We start from the raw sequence: 24,280 nt of genomic DNA, 5'->3' as shown, positions 1-24,280 counted from the left end.
AACGAAGTTCTTTGGAGTTTACTTTCCAATTCCCAATTCTATGAGAATGGGATGGATGAGCCCTAGCTGGAAAAGACACTTTTTTCATCTCTCTCTCTCTCTCTCTCTCTCTCTCTCTCTCTCTCTCTCTTTCTCCCTCTCTCTCTCCCTCCCTCCCTCCCTCTCTCCCCAGTCAAGCAAGCTGGCAATTCTCCCAGTGCCACATTTTAGTCCTACAAAGAATAAATTTGAGGGTTTACCCAGTGCTATTTTTCTAGAAAAAGCGGTGCTGGAGCTCACAATGAACGCTACCCCTGCTCTTTTAGAAGGTCAAGGCTCCCACCTGAGAGGTGCCGGAACTGAGTTCCAATGAGCTTCTGCTGAACAAAATCCCTGGGTTTACCAGCCTTGAGAATGAGTCCCTGGGGTTCCCTTACCATGGCAAACTCACTTCCCTTCTGAAGCATAAACTGGGATTCCTAGTGTTATAATTCAAAGCCAACAGGCAGCTGTTGTTGACTGGCCATTTTCAAGCTACTCCAGTTTTCTTCACTTTTTCAGCCCTCTGCAATTAGAACTTACTTATTGGCAAACTCTCATTATTTTTAAGAAGTCAACAATCCTCTTTTGTCTCCCGCTTCAGCCTGAGCTGGAAGAGAATATTATGGTTTGTAAAGCTTGACTTATCTTCGAAGGAGGCTGCAACAAACCCTTCAAGTTCCTTTCCAAACTCATCTTGCCTCCTTTTTCAAAATCATGGCTAGACTCTCCAATGCTATCAGTCAATTTCAACAGCCCACTATTTTCAGAACAGCTCTTTCCAAGACACTTGTTTAACCCTCACATGACTGGAATCATTTTATTGTTATAGTGAAGATGAGCCTATTTGGCACCCGTCCTCCATAGTGCTCTCATTGGCTTACTGTGGCATCCTCCATATTTGGGTGGCTCTGTTCCTGCAGCAGGCGCCCTTCTCTATTCATACAGCCTTCCAAATCTATCGACATGGCCAACACAAGCAGAAATTCAGCAGAGAAGACCCCTAGCTGCATACACTAAGCCCCCAACAAGTGGGAGGTTGCAGAAAGGGCTTGCAAGGGTACAGCTGGGGGAGCAGAGCCAGCTAGTTTCCCCTCACATATATGAAGCAGGAGGAAAGTGAAGAGATCTCAATCTCTTATTGCTTATACCATTAAGGTGCTGCCTGTTTCTGTGTGCAATGACCACTGCTATCCTGGCTACAGCAGGAAAAAGAGGGAAGGAGAGAAATTTTGCTGCTATGATTGTGCTCCATGTGCAGAAGGGATGATATCTAGCCAGAAGGGTAAGAGGCACGATGCCAAGAAATTTCCATAGAATGAATATTTATTAGATTTGTTTGGAGAATGTCTATCCCACAAATATTCATTAGGGCAGTTTGCAAAACAGAATTCTTCAGATCCTTGTATGAAAGGGAGCCCATCAATGTAATATTAACTTTAAGTAAATAGATAAAAGATGAAGGGATAATAAAATCTGGACTTTAATAGCCAAAATGCCTGCCTGAATAAAAAAGAGGAAAGTGGCTTCCTGGTCCAGGGAGTGACATAAACACTGCAAAGGCCCTTTCTGAAGTCACAGGACCTATTTAATATATATTCTACATGGGTAGATTGGGGGCTGCTTTTCCTCTTCGCCACCAGACCAACCTGTATTTCAGGTGCTGTCCAGACAAAGTCCTCTTTCCATATACAGTGGTACCTTTGATTATGTACTTAATTCGTTCCGGAGGTCCGTTCTTAACCTGAAACTGTTCTTAACCTGAAGCACCACTTTAGCTAATGGGGCCTCCCGCTGCTGCCGCGCCACCGCCGTGTGATTTCTGTTCTCATCCTGAAGCAAAGTTCTTAACCCGAGGTAATATTTCTGGGTTAGCGGAGTCTGTAACCTGAAACATATGTAACCTGAAGCATCTGTAACCCAACGTACCACTGTATCTGGTATATAAGATACAATGTAAGACAACCAAGACTGTTTGGGATACATATCAGTTGACTTCCTGCCATTTTAAATGCTGATTCATTCATTTTTTCCAGATATGGATGCTTGTATCAAATGCCCAGAAGATGAATATCCCAACAAATACCAAACTCAATGCATTCTCAAGGTTTTAAATTACCTCTCTTACAAAGAAAATTTAGGGATCGTCTTAATTGTCTTGGCCATGTTTTTCTCTTTGGTCACAGTTCTGGTACTTGGAACCTTTGTGAAGCACAACAACACTCCCATCGTCAAAGCCAACAACCGGACCCTCACCTACATTCTCCTCCTCTCCCTCCTCCTTTGTTTCCTCTGCTCTCTTCTCTTCATTGGACAGCCTGAAAAGATTCTTTGCCTCCTCCGACAGATGACTTTCGGCATTGTCTTTGCTGTCGCCCTGTCCTCTGTCTTGGCAAAGACCATCACTGTGGTACTGGCATTCGTGGCCACCAAACCAGGATCCAGCATGAGAAAATGGGTGGGGAAAGGGCTAGCAAACACTATTGTCTTTTCCTGCTCCTTTATCCAAGCGGCAATTTGCATTTTTTGGTTAACTACTTCCCCACCATTCCCAGACAGGAACATGTCCTCGCTGAATGGGGAAATCATACTGGAATGTAATGAGGGATCAGCTGTCATGTTTTATTGTGTCTTAGCCTATATGGGCTTCCTGGCCATTGTCAGTTTCTTTGTGGCTTTTCTAGCCAGAAAATTACCTGACAGTTTCAACGAAGCCAAATTTATCACTTTCAGCATGTTGGTGTTTTGCAGTGTTTGGTTGTCCTTTGTGCCAACCTACTTGAGCACCAAAGGGAAATACATGGTGGCTGTGGAGATCTTCTCCATCTTGGCCTCCAGTGCTGGATTACTGGGCTGCATCTTTTCTCCCAAATGTTATGTTATTTTACTGAGGCCTGAACTGAACATCAGGGAGCAGCTAATAAGAAGACAGTTTTAAATAATCCAGAAGTCTGAATCATGCTTGTAATTCTAGGTGTCTGTTATTGCTATTTTATTTACGTGTGTGTAATTAGAAATCTGGGATACTCATGTCCCTAGAAATTAAAGAATCAACAAGTAAACGATAAAAAAGATCTGGAGCAGCTCCAAGAATTCCTTTGAGAGAAACTGTGAGGACACAATTAGGGCAGTGGTGAATTGCTTAATTATTTCCATCACTGTCACTGATGAGGATCAGTACTAATTTTGTGGCATTGTCTTTGAGCACAACTGGCCTGGGGCATTACTCGGGTTGCAACAAAATGGGATCGGTCCGTCAACCAGCTACAAATCCAGCTAACAGTTCCCTCATTCCACTCAGAAGAATATCATGGGGGGGCGGGGGGAGAGAGTCAACTTTGTCCAAAGCCTTACTGAAATCAAGATACACTATGTCCACAGCACTACACTAACCTTTTCTGTAAGGAAATGTAATACTCTGATCTGAACAACAGGGAGCAACTAATGAGTAGAAATAGAGAAAGGAAGAAAGGAAGATCATCTTCTTAAGTAAATTGCTTTGTAAATGTTGATGTAAGAGATATAATGAGAATTTGAGCAGGGATACTTCTTTAAGCATAGAACAATCCTGATTTTTTTGTGACTAGAGTTGAACTGGATGAATTCCTTTATATTAGTTTTTATTTTTGCAATTTCTATTTTACTTAAATTAATTAAATACGTAAACCTATGATCCCTTTTGACTTCCCTCCACCCCATTGTGGATCTTAATGTAATGATTTCCCCCTCTACATCTCTTTCATAACTCTATTTTTGTCAATCCTTTGTCAATCCATGGTTCAGATTTTGTACTACAAGTTTTCTGTCAAACCTACCAATGTATGTAATTGTTTACAATAGCTTTTCAAATATATTATAAACTTTCCCCATTCTTTATTAAAGACCTTCTCTTCCTGGTTTCTGATTCTTCCTGAAAGCTTTGCCATTTTGGCACAGTTCATCAATTTTGTCTTCCACTCTTCTTTGGTCAGAGTTGTACCATCTTTCCATTTCTGGGCTAACAGAGTCCGTGTGGCCATGGTCACATACATAAATAGTTTTGTCTGGTCCTTTGGGACCTCTGGTCCTATAATACCTAAAAGAGAAGCTTCTAGTTTCTTAGAAAAAGTTATTTTCAACATTTTATCAGTTCATTAGATATCATTTCCCAGAAGTCTTTTATCATATTACATGACCACCACATATGATAAAAGTACCCTCTTTTTCTTTACATTTGCAGCACGTTTTAGACTTTGAATTGTACATCATAGCTAATTTGCTAGAAGTTAATTACCAACGATACATCATTTTCATATAATTCTCCTTCAGAGTGTAACACACTATAAATTTTAATCCTGTTGTCCATAGTTTCTTCCATGCTGCTAATTCAATGTTATAACCAAGATCCTTGGTCCAGTGGATCATTACCGATTTGACCTGTTCATAGGTTTTATTTGAAAAACCCTTCTTTTTATCCAAGTTAAACACTTCATTAAGCCGGTAATATTGCAACCAATCTGTTACTAATTCACTTTTATATTGGTTTTAAAGGTTCTGGCTAGCAGAATTAGATCTGATGATGAAATCAAAGGGACAGCAGTGGGGCAGAGAGCATATAAACTCAAGGCATTTGCTGGTGATGTGATGATATCTGTAGAGGACTTACATCCTCCTCGTTTCCCTTCTTCTTTGCTTCCTCTCCACTTTGCTCTTCATTGGACAGCCAGGAGAAGGGATCTGCCTTCTACGCCAAATGGTCTTTGGCATCGTCTTCTCTGTGGCTCTTTCTTGTGTCTTGGCAAAGACCATAACCGTGGTTCTGGCATTCATGGCCACCAAACCAGGATCTGGGATGAGGAAATGGGTGGGGAAAAGACTGGCAAATTCAATTGTCCTTGTCTGCACTTTCATTCAAGCTGGCATTTGTATCCTGTGGTTAAGCACTTCCCCGCCATTCCCAGATTCGGACATGCACTCATTGAATGGGGAAATCATCTTGGAATGTAATGAGGGTTCAGCGACCATGTTTTACTGTGTCTTGGGCTACATGGGCTCCCTGGCCGTAATTAGCTTTGTTGTGGCTTTTCCGGCCAGGAAATTACCTGATAGTTTCAATGAGGCCAAATTTATTACTTTCAGCATGTTGGTGTTTTGCAGTGTTCGGTTGTCCTTTGTTCCAACCTACCTGAGCACTAAAGGAAAATACATGGTAGCCGTGGAGATCTTCTCCATCTTGGCCTCCAGTGCTGGATTACTGGGTTGCATCTTTTCTTTTAAATGCTACATAATTTTATTCAGGCCTGATCTGAACAGTAGAGAGCAAATAATGGCCAGAAAAAGTGAGAGGATGTAAGTTCATCTGTTTATTATGCTCACTTAAAAATTCACTGGAAAGTCCACATCATGAGATTTTTAGTATTAGCTCTTTAATAGAGACAGATCATTGCTCAAATGTAGCCTTCTTGTGAGTACAGTTTTACTGCACAAACATTATCACAGGTCAATGCCCTGTTTTGATTTGGCTTACATATATTAACATTACCCCTTTGCCAACCAGGAAAATAAAACTTGACTTTGGCTATCAATAAATTGAGGGTTATGAAAACATAGTAGTGCTGGTATCTATTTTGACCAGTGAAATTGGGATTTGTAGTTCTTATTCAAGAAATGTTGTCGGGATCTTGGTCTCCATGTTGAGTTGTCTTCTCTACTTGGGCATGAGACTATATAACAGGGAGCAGCAAATAAGGAAAAAGAAAAGAGGATAAACACAATAAAACAATAGTTGGAAAATTCAGAAAAGATATCCTAGGAGTTTTGAATTGAATGATGCCACTTCAGAGGCCAAAAACACACTTGGGAAATTGAAACCATTCCTATCATTGTCAAAATTACTGTTTTCTGTCTTGTGACACAATTGCCATCCAGAGCCTGTAAGAAAAATCAACAATAAGCACATTGAAAAACCTATATAATTCCTGTGTTATTCAGAACTGGATCTAGGGGCATGTAGGGTATTTTCATTCTTCTGCATAACCACTTTTCCATTGATTTTTAACAAATAAAGTATGCTGTGAGTATCCTAGTTCCTCATATATTCTCCTGCTTGCCCTGTTTATTTTCTGCTTCCCAGATTCTTACTGTGGAAAACTGAACCTCATTGACCAGCATAGAATAGCACATATGCCCTGTAATTTGCATACCCATTTTGGGGGGAAAGAGGCTGAGAATACAAAGTTTGCATTTGGATTCCTTTGCTCACCACAGCAAAATTACTGACGCCTGCCCTGCAGAAACACATCTTAAGTTGTTTAGAAATAAATTTTTAAAATTCACTGCAGGAAGGCTGCAGAAAAGCTGAAAAACAGTCACATTGAATTCTGCAACTGGAATCATGGGAATACAGCTTTGGAAGGGGAGTTTCATCAACAGAATCTTGCTTGTGGTGATGTTGCTACTCTTTCTACCATGTCATACAATATGCAATGCACATTCTATTAATTGCAGCATATATGACGATCCCCTCCCTATTCCTCATGAATTTTACCAGCCAGGAGGCATTGTCATTGGTGAGATTGTTTCTCAAGTCTTTTTCCTCTCTAATACGCTCTCTTTCATGGAACAGCCTGCCCAGATCACGATTGACACACCTATGTAAGGCATCAATATTTTTCATACAATTTGAAATATGTATAAATTATAATTATTCAGAACATATCCTTAAGGAATGATGTGCTTTATGGAGCTTTTGATGTAAAAAAAGTGATGCTTGAATTGTTAATATGTGTGTGATACCTTCTACAATGTCTTGTTGGGCATAAACCGCTAGTGTGTTTCCTCCAGAAATCTTACAGAAATGAATGGATCATGTGCATTTTTGTATCTCAGCTGGAGCAGGACCCTCTCATACAATCTATTTACTTCTGAGGTGGTTATCTGGCAAGGAACATTTATCTTCTTTCTGTTTGTCATTTGTTCATACTACATTTTAAATTTATTTCCAAACTGCTAGAAGTCCTATTCCTTTTTAAATAAGTGGCAAAATGAGGAAACCTTAAAACCAGTGCTGTTTTTCTAGAAAAAGAGGTGCCAGAACTCATCACAAGCACCTTGTTCTCTTATAATGGCAATGGCGCCCACCTGAGAGGTGCTGGAACTGAGTTCCAGTGAGTTCTGGCTGAAAAAAGTCCTGCTGAAAACTATTTCATTTCTGCTCTCGCTATACTTTGTTGTCTTTCATCCTTGATCTCAATCTCAGCCCGTCCCTTGCCATTTCAGACCAGGTATTTCTGACATTTGGTTTCATATTGTTATATTTTAGAGAAATGAACATGTTTCTTATTCATGTTTTAACACATCTATTTTTCAAAGCTTACTCTCTCACATCATACATGGAGAAACATAGGGCTATTGATGCAATACTTAACAGACTTTAGAGGGACAAAGCAAACCTAACCCTCTTATGGAAGTATCATTAGATGGGCCAATATTTACAAACAGAAACTTGTCCCTATTTCTTGTTCATACTTTTTTATTTAGAATCATAGAATTATAAAGCTGGAGGGGACCATGAGGGTCATCTAGACCAGCCCCTGCCATGCAGGAGTCTCATGCTTGACCTACTAAGCTATCCAGCAGACATTTACAATTAAAATTTATAAGTGTGCATATTAAATATGGTACTGCCCTTTCCCCACTTTTTCTTAAAGAAAGGTGATTTATGAATTGACTCCGGTACAATACATAATAATAATAATAATAATAATAATAATAATAATAATAATACCTTTATTGTCATTGCCCCCTCTCGGGGACAATGAAATTACTTGACTGCTCCATAAAAACACTAATTAAAACAATACAGTATAGTACAGCAAGGAAGATTAGATGACTTTCAAAGTCCAGGCTTCCCATTCAGGGCCGAGATCGCTCTGGAGAAGAAGCTGTTCTTAAGACAGCTCGTTCTTGTCTTCATCATCCTGTATCTCTGTCCCGACGGCAGGAGCTCGAAGAGACAGTGACCAGGATGCGATGGATCTTTTACTATGTCCAGTGCCTTCCTATGGCACCTTGTGGCATAAATCTGCTCTAAGGTGGAGAGTGGGCAGCCAACAATGCTCTCTGCTGCCTTAACAACTCTGCACAACCCCATCCTGTCCTGGGTAGTACAGCTTCCGTACCACACACATAAGCCATAAGTGAGCACGCTCTCAATGGCACAGTGATAGAAGGCAAGCAGCAGTTTCTGCAGAAGATGGTTTTTCCTTAGAACTCTCAAAAAGTACAGTCTCTGATGCGCCTTCTTCACAAGCCCCCTTGTGTTGACACTCCAGGACAGATATTCTTGTAATTCAATGCCCAAAAATCTGAACGTTGTTACCCTCTCCACACAGACCCCATCCATCAAAAGTGGCTGGACGTTGCTCTTCTGTCTCCTGAAGTCCACCACAAGCTCCTTTGTCTTCCTTGTATTTATGAGCAAGTTGTTAGCTCTGTACCACTCTGTCAGCCGCTCCACCTCATCTCTATAATCCGTTTCACCCTCCCTTTCAGGGATGAGCCCAATCATGGTTGTGTCATCTGCAAATTTGACAACCCTATTACTAGGGTGAGCAGCGATACAATCGTACGTGTAGAGAATATAAAGGAGCGGACTGAGTACGCATCCCTGTGGTGTTCCTGTGTTAGTCTTAAGCATATTAGAGGTATAAGGGCCCAACCGAACCCTCTGGGGGCGGTCTGACAAAAAGTCCAGTATCCACCCACAAAGTGATAACGGAAGCCCCAGATCTTCCAGTTTAGACATCAGACGTTGTGGGAGAATGGTATTAAATGCCGAGCTGAAATCTAAAAAAAGCAGTCTGGCATACCCCCCCCCCCCCGCTGCTCCAAATGTGCAAGGACGGCATGGAGGGCAATCGCCACAGCGTCCTCTGTCGATCTTTTTGTTTTATAAGCAAATTGGAATGTGTCCAGTCCCTCTGGTAGGCAGGCAATGACATAATTTCGTACCAGCTTTTCAAAGCACTTCATGATTATAGGTATCTGGAAAAAGGATTTCATTGTCCTTTTCACTTGTAATATTTTATTAAGCATTAAAAAGTTATGGAACTGTATGAGCATTTAGATCATTAATTGACTGGAGAAATATTTGTTTCATAGGTCTTATTTTTGTACTATGGTATATAATCTTGTGCAGTTATAAACTACAGTTTAATCCTAGAAACCTGCAGAGATGTGATGATGAAGTGAACAAGTTGTTGTTGTTGCTGTTGTTGTTGTTGTTGTAGCTGTGGTTTTATTAAACAGCTGCTACTTTTCTTGCAGATCAGTGCCAAAGAACTACCAGCACGTTCTGGCCTTAGCATTTGCTGTCAAAGAAATCAACGAGAATCCCAACGTCTTATCCAATATCTCTCTGGGGTTTCGTATCCTCAATAGCTACTACACTGCAAGGATGACCTATAAGGCCACCCTCAGCCTGCTCTCCACAGAACATAGGTTTATCCCCAACTTCAAATGTGACAACCAAAACAATCTGATAGCTCTCATTGGGGGATGTATCTCTGAAGTCTCTGCCAACGTGGCCATCATTTCAGCAATCCACAAGACTCCACAGGTAAGTGGTGTGCATGAGGACATGGAGGTTTCATAAGTATGACACACCGTCTTGGTTTCAGGGAACTCTCTGACAGTGTTCGCCATGATTTTTAGTTACTGAATGAGAGAAATATGGGCTAGATGATTATACGATGTGATGGATAGAGAACTTGTAGGACAACAGAACACATGGATAGCTTCCCGTCAGAGTTTGGGGATATTGCAAGTGGGATACTTCAGGACTTTGTTTTGAAGGTCTTGTTTCTCAAAATATTTATTGATCACTAACACAAAAGGGTGGAGAGAATCCTTACCAATTTGGAGGTGACAAAAGCCTGTGCGGGGTAGAAAACACTTCAGAAGACAGGAAAAGAACTCATGATGCCTACTTACTCTCACAACATATTTCAGGTAACTCCAATTCTCTCAGCAAGAGATAAGCCACACCAGGAAATCTTCACCGAGGCACAAAGCCTTCAAGCTGGTCAAGAACCCTACAGGAATCTCCCAATTGCATCTGTCTACAATATCCCCAAACACACAACTCAGATATTACTTCTACAGGTTCTGGAAACAGGGAGTGGAAGTGATTAGTTAATGTAGCTGGGGCTCTGATGGCACAGTGTAGGGAGCTGAGACAAACAGCCCAGTGGGGCATTTTTGTGGCAGCAGCCTTCCTAAACAGCTGCCTGAGACAAGTGGCTCATTGTGGCTCACGACCAAAGATAGTCAGGTTCTAATGCAGGATCACCCCATCTGAATTTTGACAGGACATTGAATGAGATGACCTACAGGACTATTTTCTAATAAGTAAATCTGTGATGTAAATGCTTGTAACCCATTGAAAAATGCTTATTAATTTTATTTCAGCTGACTTATGGATCATTTCTGCCACTAAAAGGTGTCAAAAAGTTCTTCCCATTTTTGTATCAGATGGTCCCAAATGAAGCCCACCAGTACACAGGGATTGTGCGATTACTTCAGCATTTTAAGTGGACATGGATTGGGCTTTGGGCTGTGGAAGATGACAGAGGGGACAGGTTTTTAAAGACAATGGTCCCAATCCTTTCCCCTAATGGCATCTGTTATGCCTATATAGTAAGAATACCAAAATGGAATTATGTGGATGAGATGATAGACTTTGCTTTACAGCATTTAGGAACCTATGCAATGGTCTTTGAGGAAAACCCAACTGTGTTCATTGTTTATGGAGAACCTCCATCCTTTCAGGTTCTGAGAATGTTGATATTTGTATCACCCTTATTCTCTTTTCCAACTCTGGGCAAAGTGTGGATTATTACATCCCACTGGGATTTTGCATCACACTCTATACAGAAGAACTGGGAGGTACAAGCATTTCACGGTTCCATATCCATCACAGTCCACTCAAATCAGCCATCAGGATTCCAAAGCTTCATTCAGAAGCTGAGCCCTTTCTGGGCAAAACGAGATGGCTTTATCCAGGAGTTCTGGAAACAGGCATTCAGCTGTTTATTAAAAATGTCTGAAGAGTCAGAGGAGGGAAATGAAACCGAAATCTGCACTGGGGAGGAGAAGCTGGAGAGCCTTCCTGGAATTCTGTTTGAAATGGACATGACTGGCCACAGCTACAATGTCTACAATGCTGTCTATGCTGTGGTGCATGCTTTGAACGCCATCTACAAATCCATCTCCAAACATAGAGGATTGGAAGAAAGGGTCAGACTATTTCACCGTGTGCAATCATGGCAGGTAATTAGAAAGCAATACTTTAAAATTAGAGAGTTCTAGAATTGTTGAGATGGAAGGGGTCCCCAGGGTCATCTTGCAGGGTGTTGGACTAGATAACCCTCGGGGTCCCTTCCAACGCTACAAACATATGATTGATTGATTGACTGATTGATTGACTGGTTGATTGACTGATTGACTGATTGACTGATTGACTGATTGACTGATTGACTGATTGACTGATATTCACAAGTGGCCACCTACATAAACCAAATGTCAGCTATAAGGACAACTTTGGGAAGTTCACTAAAGTAATCTTAGCACTATGTTGTCTCGTTATTCATTTCTCTTTCAATCGAGGTTCATCATTATCTGAGGAGCATCATATTCAATAATAGTGCTGCTGAGAATGTGCACTTTGATGAAAATGGAGAATTGGTTGCAGGTTTTGATATTACAAACTGGCTGATGTTCCCCAATGGTTCAGTGGTTAGAGTAACGATTGGAAGATTAGAACCTCGGGCTCTTCCAGGCAAAGAGTTTACCATTTATGAAGACCAGATTGTGTGGCATCCACATTTTAATCAGGTGAGATGTGCCAGAAAAAAAAGTTTTGGCCACTTTAACTTTCTGTTTGCTTTTTAGCTGCTAGATTATTCAGGATAGCTGTGGTCCATTTGGAATTTTCTTTTATTGGTTATAATATTCTGAGCCTGTGTGGATATGCACCAGATATGGAATTATTTGGATGTTTCTTTTTGTTCTGTTCTGAATAAAGTTCTGAAGAAATTTTATTACATCATTTTGTAGAAAGTTCTGCATGTAAAGTTTTAAATAATATATAATGGGTCTGGAAAATGTTTCTTTCGAAAAGGTTTTATGCATCCAATCGCTTCAAGCTGCACAATATAATATCTGCAATACACATTACACGGTTCTTTTAGGAATTGGGCCAACTGGTTCATCTTCCCAACTTAATTCTCTTTGTAGAGCTGAATGAATGAAGAGCACTAATCCAAGTCCCTTTATATTATTCTGTGCAGGTGCTGCCCCTTTCTGTGTGCAATGAGAACTGCTATCCTGGCTACAGCAGGAAAAAGAAGGAGGGAGAGAAATTTTGCTGTTATGACTGTGCTCCATGTCCAGAAGGAATGATATCTGGTCAGAAGGGTAGGAGACAATTGTGTATTGTGATATCAGTCATCTTCTGTAACATATCATATTTGCTTTGAGAATGCACATCCCTTGAACACACAACCCAAACACAAGAACACTCTTCCTTAGGTTATTTCCAGGAGCTGGTATTTAGATGCATATTGCCTCATTGATAACCGTATTCTGTATGAATTTGTCCAATTCTCTTTTAAAGCCATCCAAGTTGCTGACCAGGTGCTCTTGGAGGAAACTGATTTTCTACATTGATTTCAATCAGGGTTTATATCAAAAATATCAAAAGCCATAATCAACAGCAAACTCTTGCACTAAAATAGATTATTAGAATTATGCAGCTCAACCTATAGAAATATTTGAACGCCTCTTTGTTGTTTTCAGATATGGATGCCTGTGTCAAATGTCCAGAAGACCAATATCCAAACAAGGACCAAACTAGATGCATTGCTAAGGTTCTAAGTTACCTCTCTTACAAGGAAGATTTAGGGGTCATCTTAGCTACCTTGACTATTGCTTTCTCATTGATCACAGTTTTAGTTCTTGGGATTTTTATCAAGCACAGGGAGACTCCAATCGTTAAAGCCAACAACCGGACACTCACCTACATCCTCCTCATCTCCCTCCTCCTTTGCTTCTTCAGCTCCTTACTCTTCATTGGAAAGCCTGGGAAAGCGATCTGCCTCCTCCGACAAACAGCGTTTGGTACCATATTCTCTGTGGCCCTTTCCAGCATTTTAGCAAAAACCATCATGGTGGTGATGGCATTTATGGCAACCAAGCCAGGTTCTACAATAAGAAAATGGGTGGGGAGAAGACTGAAAAATTCCATCATCCTTTCCTGTTCCTTTCTTCAAGTTGACATATGTACTCTTTGGCTAAGTACTTTCCCTCCATTCCCAGACACAGACATGCACTCAGTGAATGAGGAGATTATACTGGAATGTAATGAAGGTTCCACTACCATGTTTTATTTGGTCTTGGGCTATATGGGTTTCCTAGCCATTATCAGCCTCGTGGTGGCTTTCCTTGCCAGGAAATTACCTGACAGTTTCAATGAAGCCAAATTTATCACTTTCAGCATGTTGGTGTTTTGTAGTGTTTGGTTATCCTTTGTTCCAACCTACCTGAGCACCAAAGGAAAATACATGGTGGCTGTGGAGATCTTCTCCATCTTGTCCTCCAGTTTTGGGTTACTGGCCTGCATTTTTTCCCCTAAGTGCTACATCATTCTTCTGCGACCTGAGCTGAACAACAGGGAGCAACTAGTAAGGAAAATAAAATGAAGGCATATGTCCACCTCTTCATTCTGTAGATGTCATGTCTATCATATTCTTATACTGTGGCCTGCTGGGTTGCCTAATTACACATATGTTGGAGAATGTCCTTTTCTCAACCTTTAATATTTCTTTTAAAAACCAAATTAAAAAAGCAATTATTCATGCAGATATACAGAACTTCTCAAAAAACCTTTTGCTTACATTGGGGACTTAATCAGGGAGTGTTGAGAAGGGTATTAGTTGAAGGAAACTATGGAGAACACAGGATTTGACAGCTGAGACACTATCCCACTGATGAGGAAATCACCCGACTGGTGCCACTCGTGTGGAACATCTTCGGGATTATTTCTGGTGCACTTAACAGCATGCACATAGCACACCATGTTCGGAAGCAGCAGAATCAGAAGCAGCAGCATCCCAATACATGTGCAAAATCCTCTCTCTGTGTGTATAAAACAAGCCACTGCCCTGATGGTTTAGATTGCTGAAGACTCTGGGAATATAATTCTCACATGGACTTATTACCTTTGCCTAACCATTAAGCTCAGCTGTTTTTCAGAAGTGTGTCTTGAATTCTAATTGACAACACAATATTCAGGCTTGTCCTATACATGGGGGTGAGTGGAGGAATTATCCAAATGATAGCGACCTGCCTCTCTCTTCCCCCTAATCTTAGCTGTCTGTGGAACATTGGGTTTCCTTATCATCATTTCAGTCTTTTTATCAATACCTTTTTTTATTCACTTCTAAAAGGCTACTGGCACTCTGGGCAGATTATAGACATTTTGATAATTGCAGAGTAGATAATGATTTCTGCAGTGTTTTTGGATGCTGTTATGCATCAACAGGAGCAAATCTCCTGCCAGAAAAATATTTGTCAGATCATGGAATTTTACCTAAACGATCACCTAGTCCAACTCTGCCACACGGTCCTGCAAAACTGGTTATCCATCATCTGCTTAGAAACTTTTAATGAAGGGGGTTCTACTAGCATGCAAGACCACCTGTCCCCTTATGAAACAGCTCACACTATTAGAAAGAATTGCTTTCTAAGGTCTCAGAACTTCACAGTTCAGCAGATCTGCCTGATCCCTTCTAGCTGCACCAGCATGACAGAGAAGGGAGATTTAGGCTGAGCTACAATGACTCCAAATATCAAATCTATGAGGAAGCAGAGCAAGCTTGGGATAAAAATGTCAGTGCTACAATTCGCCTTCCCCCCCACTCTAGGACAAAACATTAAACATCAATATAAAAATAATAATTTTTAGTGATGAATACCCTATGTGAGGAAAATAATTCATTTTTAATCACTTATTTGCAAAAATTAATGCTTTCTCTGCTAATTCAATCCCCTGCATTCTGTGCCCCCTGCAATATTGAATGGACAACCTATGCTGTGCAGTACTTCTTCATGGATTTTGGGGACAGAGAGAATATTCCAAACTATGTCCAGATGTGGGGAGAATGGGCTTGGACCCAATGCTGGCCCTACTAGACCTACCGTATTTTTCGCTCAATAACACGCACCTGACCATAACACGCACATAGATTTTAGAGGAGGAAAACAAGAAAAAAAAATTCTGAATGAAACAGTGGATGTATCATTTTTGTGCTTCATGCTGCGGCCACAGACATGTGATTTGACGGTGAGTTTGGGGTAGCCCATTGCAAAGATCCTGAGGATCCATGTGGATCCATGCTTTGTAACCATGTTTTTGCACCATTGCAGCCCCAGGCAACAGTGGGTGCGTGATTTTTTTGGTGCAGGCTGTAGCCATGGACATGCTATGTGATCTGATGGTGAATTTGGGGTGACCCAATGCAAAGATCCTGAGGATCCATGTGGATCCATGCTTTGTAACCACGTTTTTGTACCATTGCAGCCCCAGGCAACAGTGGGTGCGTGATTTTTTTGGTGCAGGCTGTAGCCATGGACATGCTATGTGATCTGATGGTGAATTTGGGGTGACCCAATGCAAAGATCCTGAGGATCCATGTGGATCCGTGCTTTGTAACCATGTTTTTGCACCATTGCAGCCCTGTTTTTGCATCAGATCATTGCTATGTGATCTGATGGTGAATTTGGGGTGACTCAATGCAAAGATCCTGAGGATCCATGTGGATCCGTGATTGGAACCACGTTTTAAGTAGGGAGGGAAGGAAAAACATAGAAGCGACAAGGAGCACCGAGAGGGGTGTGCAGAGAAGCAGCTGGCTAAGAATGCAGGAGAGGGGTTTTACCGGAGGGAGGAAAGGAAGGCAAAAGTCCCCCCCCCCAACCTGCATGTTGCCTTCGAGTCCCAGACGCACGGAGAGGAATTAGAAGGAAGGACGCTCTGCTTTCCACTCTGCTTGCCTGGAGGGGAGGGGTTTTCTCTGCTCTTTGTTACGTTTGAGCAAACACAGTTAGGAAACAGAAGCGGGTGGGCAGTAAGACCCTGAGGCAGAATGCAGGAAAGCAGCAGCTTCCTCCTTTCAAGGCTTCCCTTCTCTGGACGATTTGATATTTGCCTGATTTTTGCCTTCACTCGCGCTTGTCAGCTCCAGGGACCACACATTCGCTCAATAACACGCACAGACATTTCCCCTTACTTTTTAGGAGAAAAAATCTGCGTGTAATAGAGGGAAAAATACAGTATTTTAGATGGTGAATATGATCAACATAGGTTCATTGTCTTCAATCGAACTTAGTTGGGTACAACCCACAGGGAATGCAGCTCCCCTTTAGATACAAAACATTATTGCAGGGATTTCTGAGCCGTTCTATGCATGGCATTCTTCTTGATGTATATGGGAAACTCTCCACCAGCACTGTTTCACTAGGGCCACAAATGAAAATGAATAAAAAAGGGCAGAGAGGTCTCATCAGGGTTAGGAAGGGTGTTGTGTACAGAAAAATCCCTCAATGTCTGCGAGTATCATAATGGGCGCAATGAAAGCCAACAGGCTGAAGCCAAAAACTGAGAAGACAGAAGTAGCTGTGGTTTGCTTGTTCCTATGTCCAGGAATGAGATAGGCAGCCTGTTCTGGAAGGACGGGGTTTCTACTCCAGAGGTACTACATGATTCAAGCTTGTCTTGCTTCTTATTATTCAGTTCTGGCCACAAGATAATTAAGAAACATTTAGGGGAAAAGATACAGCTCAGTATCCTAGCACTGGAGGCCAAGATGGAGATCTCCTCAGCCACCAGGTTTTTCCCTTTAGTGCTTAGATGAACTCATGTACTGTAGTACTCTACAAAAGAAAAGAAGTTGCTTTTTGTTCAGATCTCAGCAAGATTCTCCTGATTGGGATGGCAAGATATTTATTATGAGTTAAATATATCTGTTCCCATGCATACTTGCAAAAGTTCTGAATTAATTTTAATATATTAAGGCAGGGTCAAAATGTTTGTATCCAGTGGATGAGTTTGCATCCCTTATCACTCTTCCCAACCCACTCAAGTAAATCTAACAGGACTATTGAAGAACTATTATCAGCAGGCAAAGGGGATTTTATATTGGGATGTGGAATATTGGGTGTGTAGATAATTGAGGGTGTGTTGAGAAATTATATGCCAGTTAATAACCTCACAAAATGCCCCTTCTGGTTTCACATGATTACATTGGTGTCAAGACCATGGAGAGTAGTGGAAACGAATGAGATGCCACGTGTGTGGATAAATCATGGTCGATTGAGATATGATGAACCAGGACCAAACTTCAGAAAATATGGGACTCAGTTTATATTAACTTCATGTTTTCAATTAATACATATCCAACCGACAATGATCTGGAAAGAAGTATCTCTAATTTCCAGTGACAAAGAATTGCCTGAACCAGTGAGTCATTCTTGTCAGTTCTTAATTCTTTATTCTAATTAACTGCTCCCTGCTGTTCAGCTCAGGCCTCAGTAAAATAACATAGCATTTGGGGGTAAAGATGCAGCCCAGTAACCCACAACTGGAGGCCAAGATGGAGAAGATCTCCACAGCCACCATGTATTTGCCCTTGGTGCTCAAGTAGGATGGAACAAAGGACAACCACACACTGCAAAACACCAACATGCTGAAGGTGATGAATTTGGCTTCATTGAAACTGTCCGGCAACTTTCTAGCTAGGAAAGCCACCGTGAAGCTCACAATGGCCAGCCAACCCATGAATCCCAGGACACAATAAAACATGATAGTGGAGCCTTCATTACATTCTAGTATTATTTCTTCAGTCATTGAGTGCATGTCAACGTCTGGGAAAGGAGGAGAAGTGGCCAGCCATGAGCTACAGATTGTGGCTTGAATAAGGGAGCAGGAAAGAACAACGGAGCTGGCCAGTGGTTTCCCCAGCCACTTCCTCATGCTGGAGCCAGGCTTGGTGGCCATGAAAGCCAGAACCACAGTGGCAGTTTTGGCCAATATGCACGAAATGGCCACTGAGAAGATCATGCCAAAAGCAGTTTGCCGTAGGATGCATGTCAGCTTGTTAGGTTGGCCAATGAAGAGCAGAGCACAAAGGAAGGAGAGGAGGAGAGAGAGGAGGAGAGCGTAGGTGAGGTTCCTGTTGTTGGCTTTGACTATGGGAGTCGCCTTGTGTTTCACGAATATTCCAAGCACTGCGGCTGTGATGGAAGAAAAGCAGACAGCAAAAGTGGCCAGACTGATCCCCAACGGTTCTCCAAAAGACAAGAAAGTTTCATCTTTTGGAAGACACCCATCCTTGTCACTGTTTGGATACTGATCTTCAGAGCATTCAAAACAGTCGTCCATGTCTGAAAAAGAAAAAAGAAAAATACTATACTATACTTGTGAAGCGTTTTGTGCCCAGAAGAAATCAAGGCAAATGGCCAGAAAGCCTTGAATGATGGCTGCTGGGTCAGTACTGGTAAGATATATATAGGTGTTTGGCCCAATTATTTCTATATACAAGAGGGCTGAATTTACTTAGGATTCCAGAGCAATGCAGGTCTTCACTACAACTGAAAGAAGAGAAGTTCATCACCTGGATATCACCAATCATAAGTTCTCCCTGTCTCCATCATCTCCTGCTATGCTGAAATCCTTACCTCTGCATTCCATGAGCATATGAGACTATGCTCCAAAACAGGTACATCTTACTGGTATCATTGGACACAATTCTCTTTCCATCCGTCTCTACTTATTTTAATTTTCATGTACTGGATCATTCTTGACAATTCTTATAACTAGTATACACCCAAAATAAAGAAAACATCTCCCACCCTTCTGGTCTGAAATCTTCCCTTCTGGGCACGGGATGCAATCATAGCAGCAAGGTAGCTTCCCTTCCTTCTTGGTCCGACTGTAGCCCAATTGGCAATTCTCATTGCACAGAGAAAGGGGTTGTGCCTGTCCAAAAAGGAAAGAAGATGGTAATTTGTGACTTAAACATGCCATACCTGTTCCTCAGATGGGGCCAAATTTACCCCCCTGGTTCCCACACTGGCAGGAAGTCTGAAGTGCCAATCAGATCAGGATGACCATTCACATTACAAGGAGCTGCTGCCCTTGGTCCTTTTGTTGTTCGCTTCACAGCAATTGCCCTCCCACTGTCTGATACTGAATGTCCCCTGCTGAACACTGAGCAGGCCACAAACACCCTGAACCCACTTTTATGGGGCCTTTCAGAACTTTGGCTCACACCTCACCCGTAGGTTCTTGGGTGCTTCTGCTCTTCATCCAAGTTGCCAGTGTTTCCTGGTTCTGTGTGTCTTCCTTTCTTCTCACAATTATATGTTCCAGACTTTGGGTGATGCCATTTGCTTCATCACTTCCTAACCATGTTAGTTTTTTTAGCTGTGGCTCCTTTGAACATTATCTGAGAATCTCAGAGGCCCAAACAAGGTATTGTTATGTTATGCTACAGCAATGTTTGGGGTAACAACGAAGAACAGTGATGAGGTTCTTCTGCACTTTGTTTCATTTTTTAAATTCAGTTATTAATAAGCCCACCTATCCAACTTCTTTCTATTTCACATTTTGCCATTATAAGCTTTCCACTGCCTGTGCTGTTTTCATTTTAATGTTAGTTCCCCGTCTTGTTCAGGAGGTGAGTTAAATCACAACTAGTTGCATCTTGGAATACTGGTTTCAGAGTCTGAATAGTGGACCCCTTTTTTTTAGCATTGAGGAAATGTCTGGAGACACTCTGAAATGGGCCTTACCTGGTTGAACCTGATGGGCCAGGTGATGGTGTCATCATGAATGGAGAGTCTCTTGCTGGGGGGAGCCTGGGGGTTCATCATTCCAACCTTAACTCTGAAAAAGGAGTCATTTGGGAATGTGATCCAGTTGATGATATCCAATTCAGTTACCAAATCCCCCTTCTGGCTAAATGAAACCTCTTCCCCGGCACTATTGTTAAATGAGACGCCTCTCAGAAAGTGGTGGAGCTAAATTAGTGAAGAGAAGAGGGAAGAAATCCACAAGGGTATTAGAAAGATACAGATGTATAACAGGATGATTTTATTTCCCTCCATTTGTTGGCATCTGTCTGTCTTGAGAACAATGGAGTGTGGCCCCAGGGGTGAGGTCAACCCGCTGTGTTAGCAGACTGAAGTGACCTCCCCGGGGTGCAAGCCTGGACAGTCCTGGGCTGCCCAGAGGACAAGGCTCCCCTCTCAGTCTTGCTGATGTGGTTAAAAGGAAAGCAGAGCAGGACGTTTGGCACCAGCTTGGTTTCAGGGGTTGCCAGAAGGAAGCATAGAAAATAACATCCATCCGCCTAAGAGACTCCACTCTGGATCTGGGTAGGGCTTCCTTTTTAGCCTTTTATTCTCTGGAAGATATCCCAGAAGCCAGCAGAGGTGGAAAACATGCATTTCTACTCTGCACAAGGTCGAGATCAAGGATTCTGTTCGCAGTAATTCTAACTGCTCATCTACACCATACATTTAAAGAACTCTTGTTACAGTCATGGTTTCCCCCAAAGAATTATGGAAAGGGAAGATGCTTAAAGGAGTTGAGAGTTGTGAGGAGACCATTAAGAAACTACCGTTCGCAAGATTCCTTGGTGGAAGCCATGGCTCTTAAAGTGAAACAAGAGTGTTTTAATGTTGCAGATGTGTCCCATGTGTTTTAAAATGAAAGATATAGCAGTCCTATCAGATAGCAGTCCTATCTATGCTGAAAGAGGGTAAGAAGAAAAAGAACAAAATATGGTGCTGGAGGAGACTCTTGAGAGTCCCATGGACTGCAAGAAGATCAAACCTCTCCATTCTGAAGGAAATCAGCCCTGAGTGCTCACTGGAAGGACAGATCCTGAAGCTGAGGCTCCAATACTTTGGCCACCTCATGAGAAGAGAAGACTCCCTGGAAAAGACCCTGATGTTGAGAAAGATGGAGGGCACAAGGAGAAGGGGACGCCAGAGGACGAGATGGTGGGACAGTGTTCTCAAAGCTACCAACATGAGTTTGACCAAACTGTGGGAGGCAGTGGAAGACAGGAGGGCCTGGCGTGCTCTGGTCCACGGGGTCACGAAAAGTCGGACATGACTAAACAACTAAACAACAAGAGGAAAAAGAGCTTTCTAAACAGTCAAGGAACTGTTTTTGCACCCTGAAAGATGGCGAACTATTCTATATTAGCAGCAGAGGGACATTACCTGCCATGGCTGTGGATCCAGCCTGTTCCCTCTTAGTTCATCCATCATCACACTGTGTTTGAATATGGAGAAATGCATGTTTTGTAAAGTGTGTGCCACTGCCAAGACTGCATTGTAGATGCTGTAGCTGTGGGCAGTCATGCTCCTTTCAAAGACAGACCCAGGAAGAGTCTCAAGCTTCTCTGTCCCAGTGCAGAGATCATTGTCTTTCTTTTCAAAAGAACAAAGAAATGCCTCCTCCCAGAAAGTTCTGATGAAGCCATCCTCCCTTTCTGTGAGAGGGCTTCTCTCCTGAAGAAATTTCTGGAATCCTAGAAGATTAGCTGAATGAACAGCAAAGGAAATGGCACCATGGAGAAAATGTATGTCCCAATTTCTTTGAAAGGAAAACGATGTAAAATCCATCTGGGCAGTCATAATCCAGACTTTGGCCTTGATTATGTCCACTGGTATATTCATTGTTTCTGCCAAGTTGGGCATTACTCTCAGTACCATCATGGTCTGAATTTCACCAATCGCAACCACGACATTGGCAGTGCTGCCCATAACAACAGTGATTGTTTTAGAACCTTCCTCCACACTTCCCACAAACTCATTCGAAAAGGTTAGTTTTGGAAATGCTTCTATATAATCACAGCAGATACCTCTTTTGGCAAACATGGGAAGGAAGTTTTGTACAAATCTCTCTCCGTTGTCATCACTCAGAGTCACCACTCCAATCCACATCCAGCTGAAATGCAGCAGTAGCTGGAGAATCCCATCATATTGATGGGCCACATCAGGGAACATCCGGTGAAGGAACTCTTATTGGATGTGGTTACTCGTCATGGGAGAAGAGCCATAGATGAACTGAAAATGATTGTAAAAATTATGCTTGCAAATTCCATCCACTTTGGTGTTTTTATCTACCCTCTTATGGTGAATGAACACAGTTGAGACTGCATAGAGAAAATTTAAAACTTTTTAAAAATAAATATACATAAAAGTTGAACATTGGGGCCCTATATGGAGTGGCTAGATTTCCTTCAATTTACAGTGGTACCTCAGCTTACAAACACTTCCGGTTACAGACTCCGCTAACCCGGAAGTAGTACTTTGCCCCAGGGTGAGAACAGAAATCGTGTGCTGGCGGCGTGGAGGAGGCAGGTGGCCCCATTAGCTAAATTGGTACCTCAAGTTAAGAATGGTTTCAGGTTAAGAATAGACCTCCAGAACAAATTAAGTTGGCAACCAGAGTTACCACTGTATAAATTTCCCCCCCCTCAGTCATACATAGAGTCTAAGAGGGACGCGGGTGACGCTGTGGGTTAAACCACAGAGCCTAGGACTTGCCAATCAGAAGGTTGGCAGTTTGAATCCCAACCACGGGGTCAGCTCCCGTTGCTTGGTCCCTGCTCCTGCCAACCTAGCAGTTCGAAAGCACGTCAAAGTGCAAGTAGATAAATAGGTACCACTCTGGTGGGAAGGTGTGCTGCTCTGGTTCGCCAGAAGCAGCTTAGTCATGCTGGCCACATGACCCAGAAGCTGTACGCCGGCTCCCTTGGCCAATAAAGCGAGATGAGCACTGCAACCGCAGAGTTGGCCACGACTGGACCTAATGGTCAGGGGTCCCTTTACCTTTACATAGAGTCTAAGGTCTTTGCTGCCCCTATATTTTCAGCAGGGGTCACTTCTCCCTTAAATTTCCCATGTAAATGTAACCATCAGAACATATAAGCAAACAGTATCAGTCACTTGAACACAGAATAAAGAGCATAGTTATGTTTCTGTTGAATTATCCATAGGACAGCTCTTTCCACATCATGATAGGATTGAACCATGAAGAATTTGGAGGGGGGGATTAAAATGGATTTGTAAAGGCCATTGAGCCCAATCAAACAATAATTATTTTTGATGACTGGACTGCATGTGAACCACAATCATGGATTCTGTGCTGGAATGCTTAAATATTAGAGAGGAGAGAATTAGCCTTCCCTGCACTGAGAAATCAAACATATCATGCAGAATTCAAGACAGAATGGTTGTTCCTCATATTCTGGTGTATTATGGGCAGGGATGAGTTTTGCTCATTGTGGGTCATTCACACTTTGTAATATCAACCTGGGGTCTCAAGGGATAGAATCCAATAGAAGTGTGAACAGCATCCTAAATGGTCACACGCAATGCACACATCTCTGTGAATCCCTCAACCTGTAGCATGAAGGAATGCAGTGCAGGAGAAACGTGAATGGCTTCTCCAATGGCTCTCTTACCTGTGGCATCTTGTAGATACTCAGAACCATTGCCATGTGGAGACAGATGTCAGAATTCGGTCCCCCGACGGCGGCTACTGGACTGCTCTCAACACCACACTTATAGTTGGGGATGAGTCTGCCCCATCCAGAAAGCAGCTCCATGGAGCCATGATAGGTCCAGCTTGCAACGAAATGGCTGTTCAAGATGTGGAATCCCAGGGTGACATTGGGCAAGATCTGTGGGTTGTCATTGATCTCCTTTACAGCAAACACCAAAGCCACAATGTGCTGGTAGAGTTGTGTCATGAGCCTGCAATGAGGGGTTCGTTTTGCATCTTCTACAGAAAAGGACATTGTCTACATATCTACTTATCTATCTAATGAGAGAGAAATACATCAGATGAGAACAGACTAGAGCTTGAGTACCCTTGACAAACAAAACTGGACATATAGATAAGAATCCCATATTATTTATTGAAATAATGATGAAATACTTCAATCATTTCAATCCAGAGAAGCTTCTTCTGATTCTTATCTTGCTCAAGTCCTATGCAATATTTCAAATGCATAGAATAGGCTTCAATTATACTTCACACCATCTTTCACTCCAAATTTAGGGTGATCTACAATAGATATAGCACACCCAATAAGATGCTAAGTTGGGGTTTTGAAATTCCATGCGTTACTCACTTGATCCA

The 24,280-nt window shown here is 42.1% G+C and overlaps 2 protein-coding genes across 2 annotated transcripts; one reads left to right on the top strand and one right to left on the bottom strand.

Moving 5' to 3' along the window:
• Positions 1-5,323: 5,323 nt before the first annotated feature.
• On the top strand, positions 5,324-13,757 carry LOC128404223 (vomeronasal type-2 receptor 26-like). The gene is made up of 7 exons (XM_053369706.1): positions 5,324-5,346; positions 6,505-6,651; positions 9,325-9,616; positions 10,468-10,827; positions 11,665-11,892; positions 12,348-12,474; positions 12,856-13,757. Exons 1-7 carry the CDS (start codon positions 5,324-5,326, stop codon positions 13,755-13,757), a joined length of 2,079 nt encoding a protein of 692 aa, XP_053225681.1.
• A 3,839-nt stretch (positions 13,758-17,596) lies between these two features.
• Positions 17,597-23,936, bottom strand: LOC128404222 (vomeronasal type-2 receptor 26-like). Its single transcript, XM_053369704.1, has 4 exons — positions 23,601-23,936; positions 19,909-20,136; positions 18,967-19,093; positions 17,597-18,498 (listed from the first exon to the last, which is right to left on the bottom strand). The coding sequence occupies exons 1-4, from the start codon at positions 23,934-23,936 to the stop codon at positions 17,597-17,599; spliced, it is 1,593 nt and encodes a 530-aa protein (XP_053225679.1).
• Positions 23,937-24,280: the final 344 nt, after the last annotated feature.

This window comes from Podarcis raffonei, chromosome 16, assembly GCF_027172205.1.
Source record: "Podarcis raffonei isolate rPodRaf1 chromosome 16, rPodRaf1.pri, whole genome shotgun sequence".
Lineage (NCBI taxonomy): Eukaryota > Metazoa > Chordata > Lepidosauria > Squamata > Lacertidae > Podarcis > Podarcis raffonei.
The sequence above is the reverse complement of the archived record's forward strand: the minus strand, read 5'-3'. Positions and strand labels throughout refer to the sequence as shown.

Coding starts and splice junctions, on each gene's coding strand:
- LOC128404223 (XM_053369706.1), top strand. CDS start 5,324: ATGGCCAGAAAAAGTGAGAGGAT. Junction 9,617..10,467: donor CAATCCACAAGACTCCACAG/GTAAGTGGTGTG, acceptor ATTTTATTTCAG/CTGACTTATGGATCATTTCT. Junction 12,475..12,855: donor AATGATATCTGGTCAGAAGG/GTAGGAGACAAT, acceptor TGTTGTTTTCAG/ATATGGATGCCTGTGTCAAA.
- LOC128404222 (XM_053369704.1), bottom strand. CDS start 23,936: ATGTCCTTTTCTGTAGAAGATGCAAAACGAACCCCTCATTGCAGGCTC. Junction 20,137..23,600: donor GTATCTACAAGATGCCACAG/GTAAGAGAGCCA, acceptor TCACTAATTTAG/CTCCACCACTTTCTGAGAGG. Junction 18,499..18,966: donor GAAGATTTCAGACCAGAAGG/GTGGGAGATGTT, acceptor TTTCTTTTTCAG/ACATGGACGACTGTTTTGAA.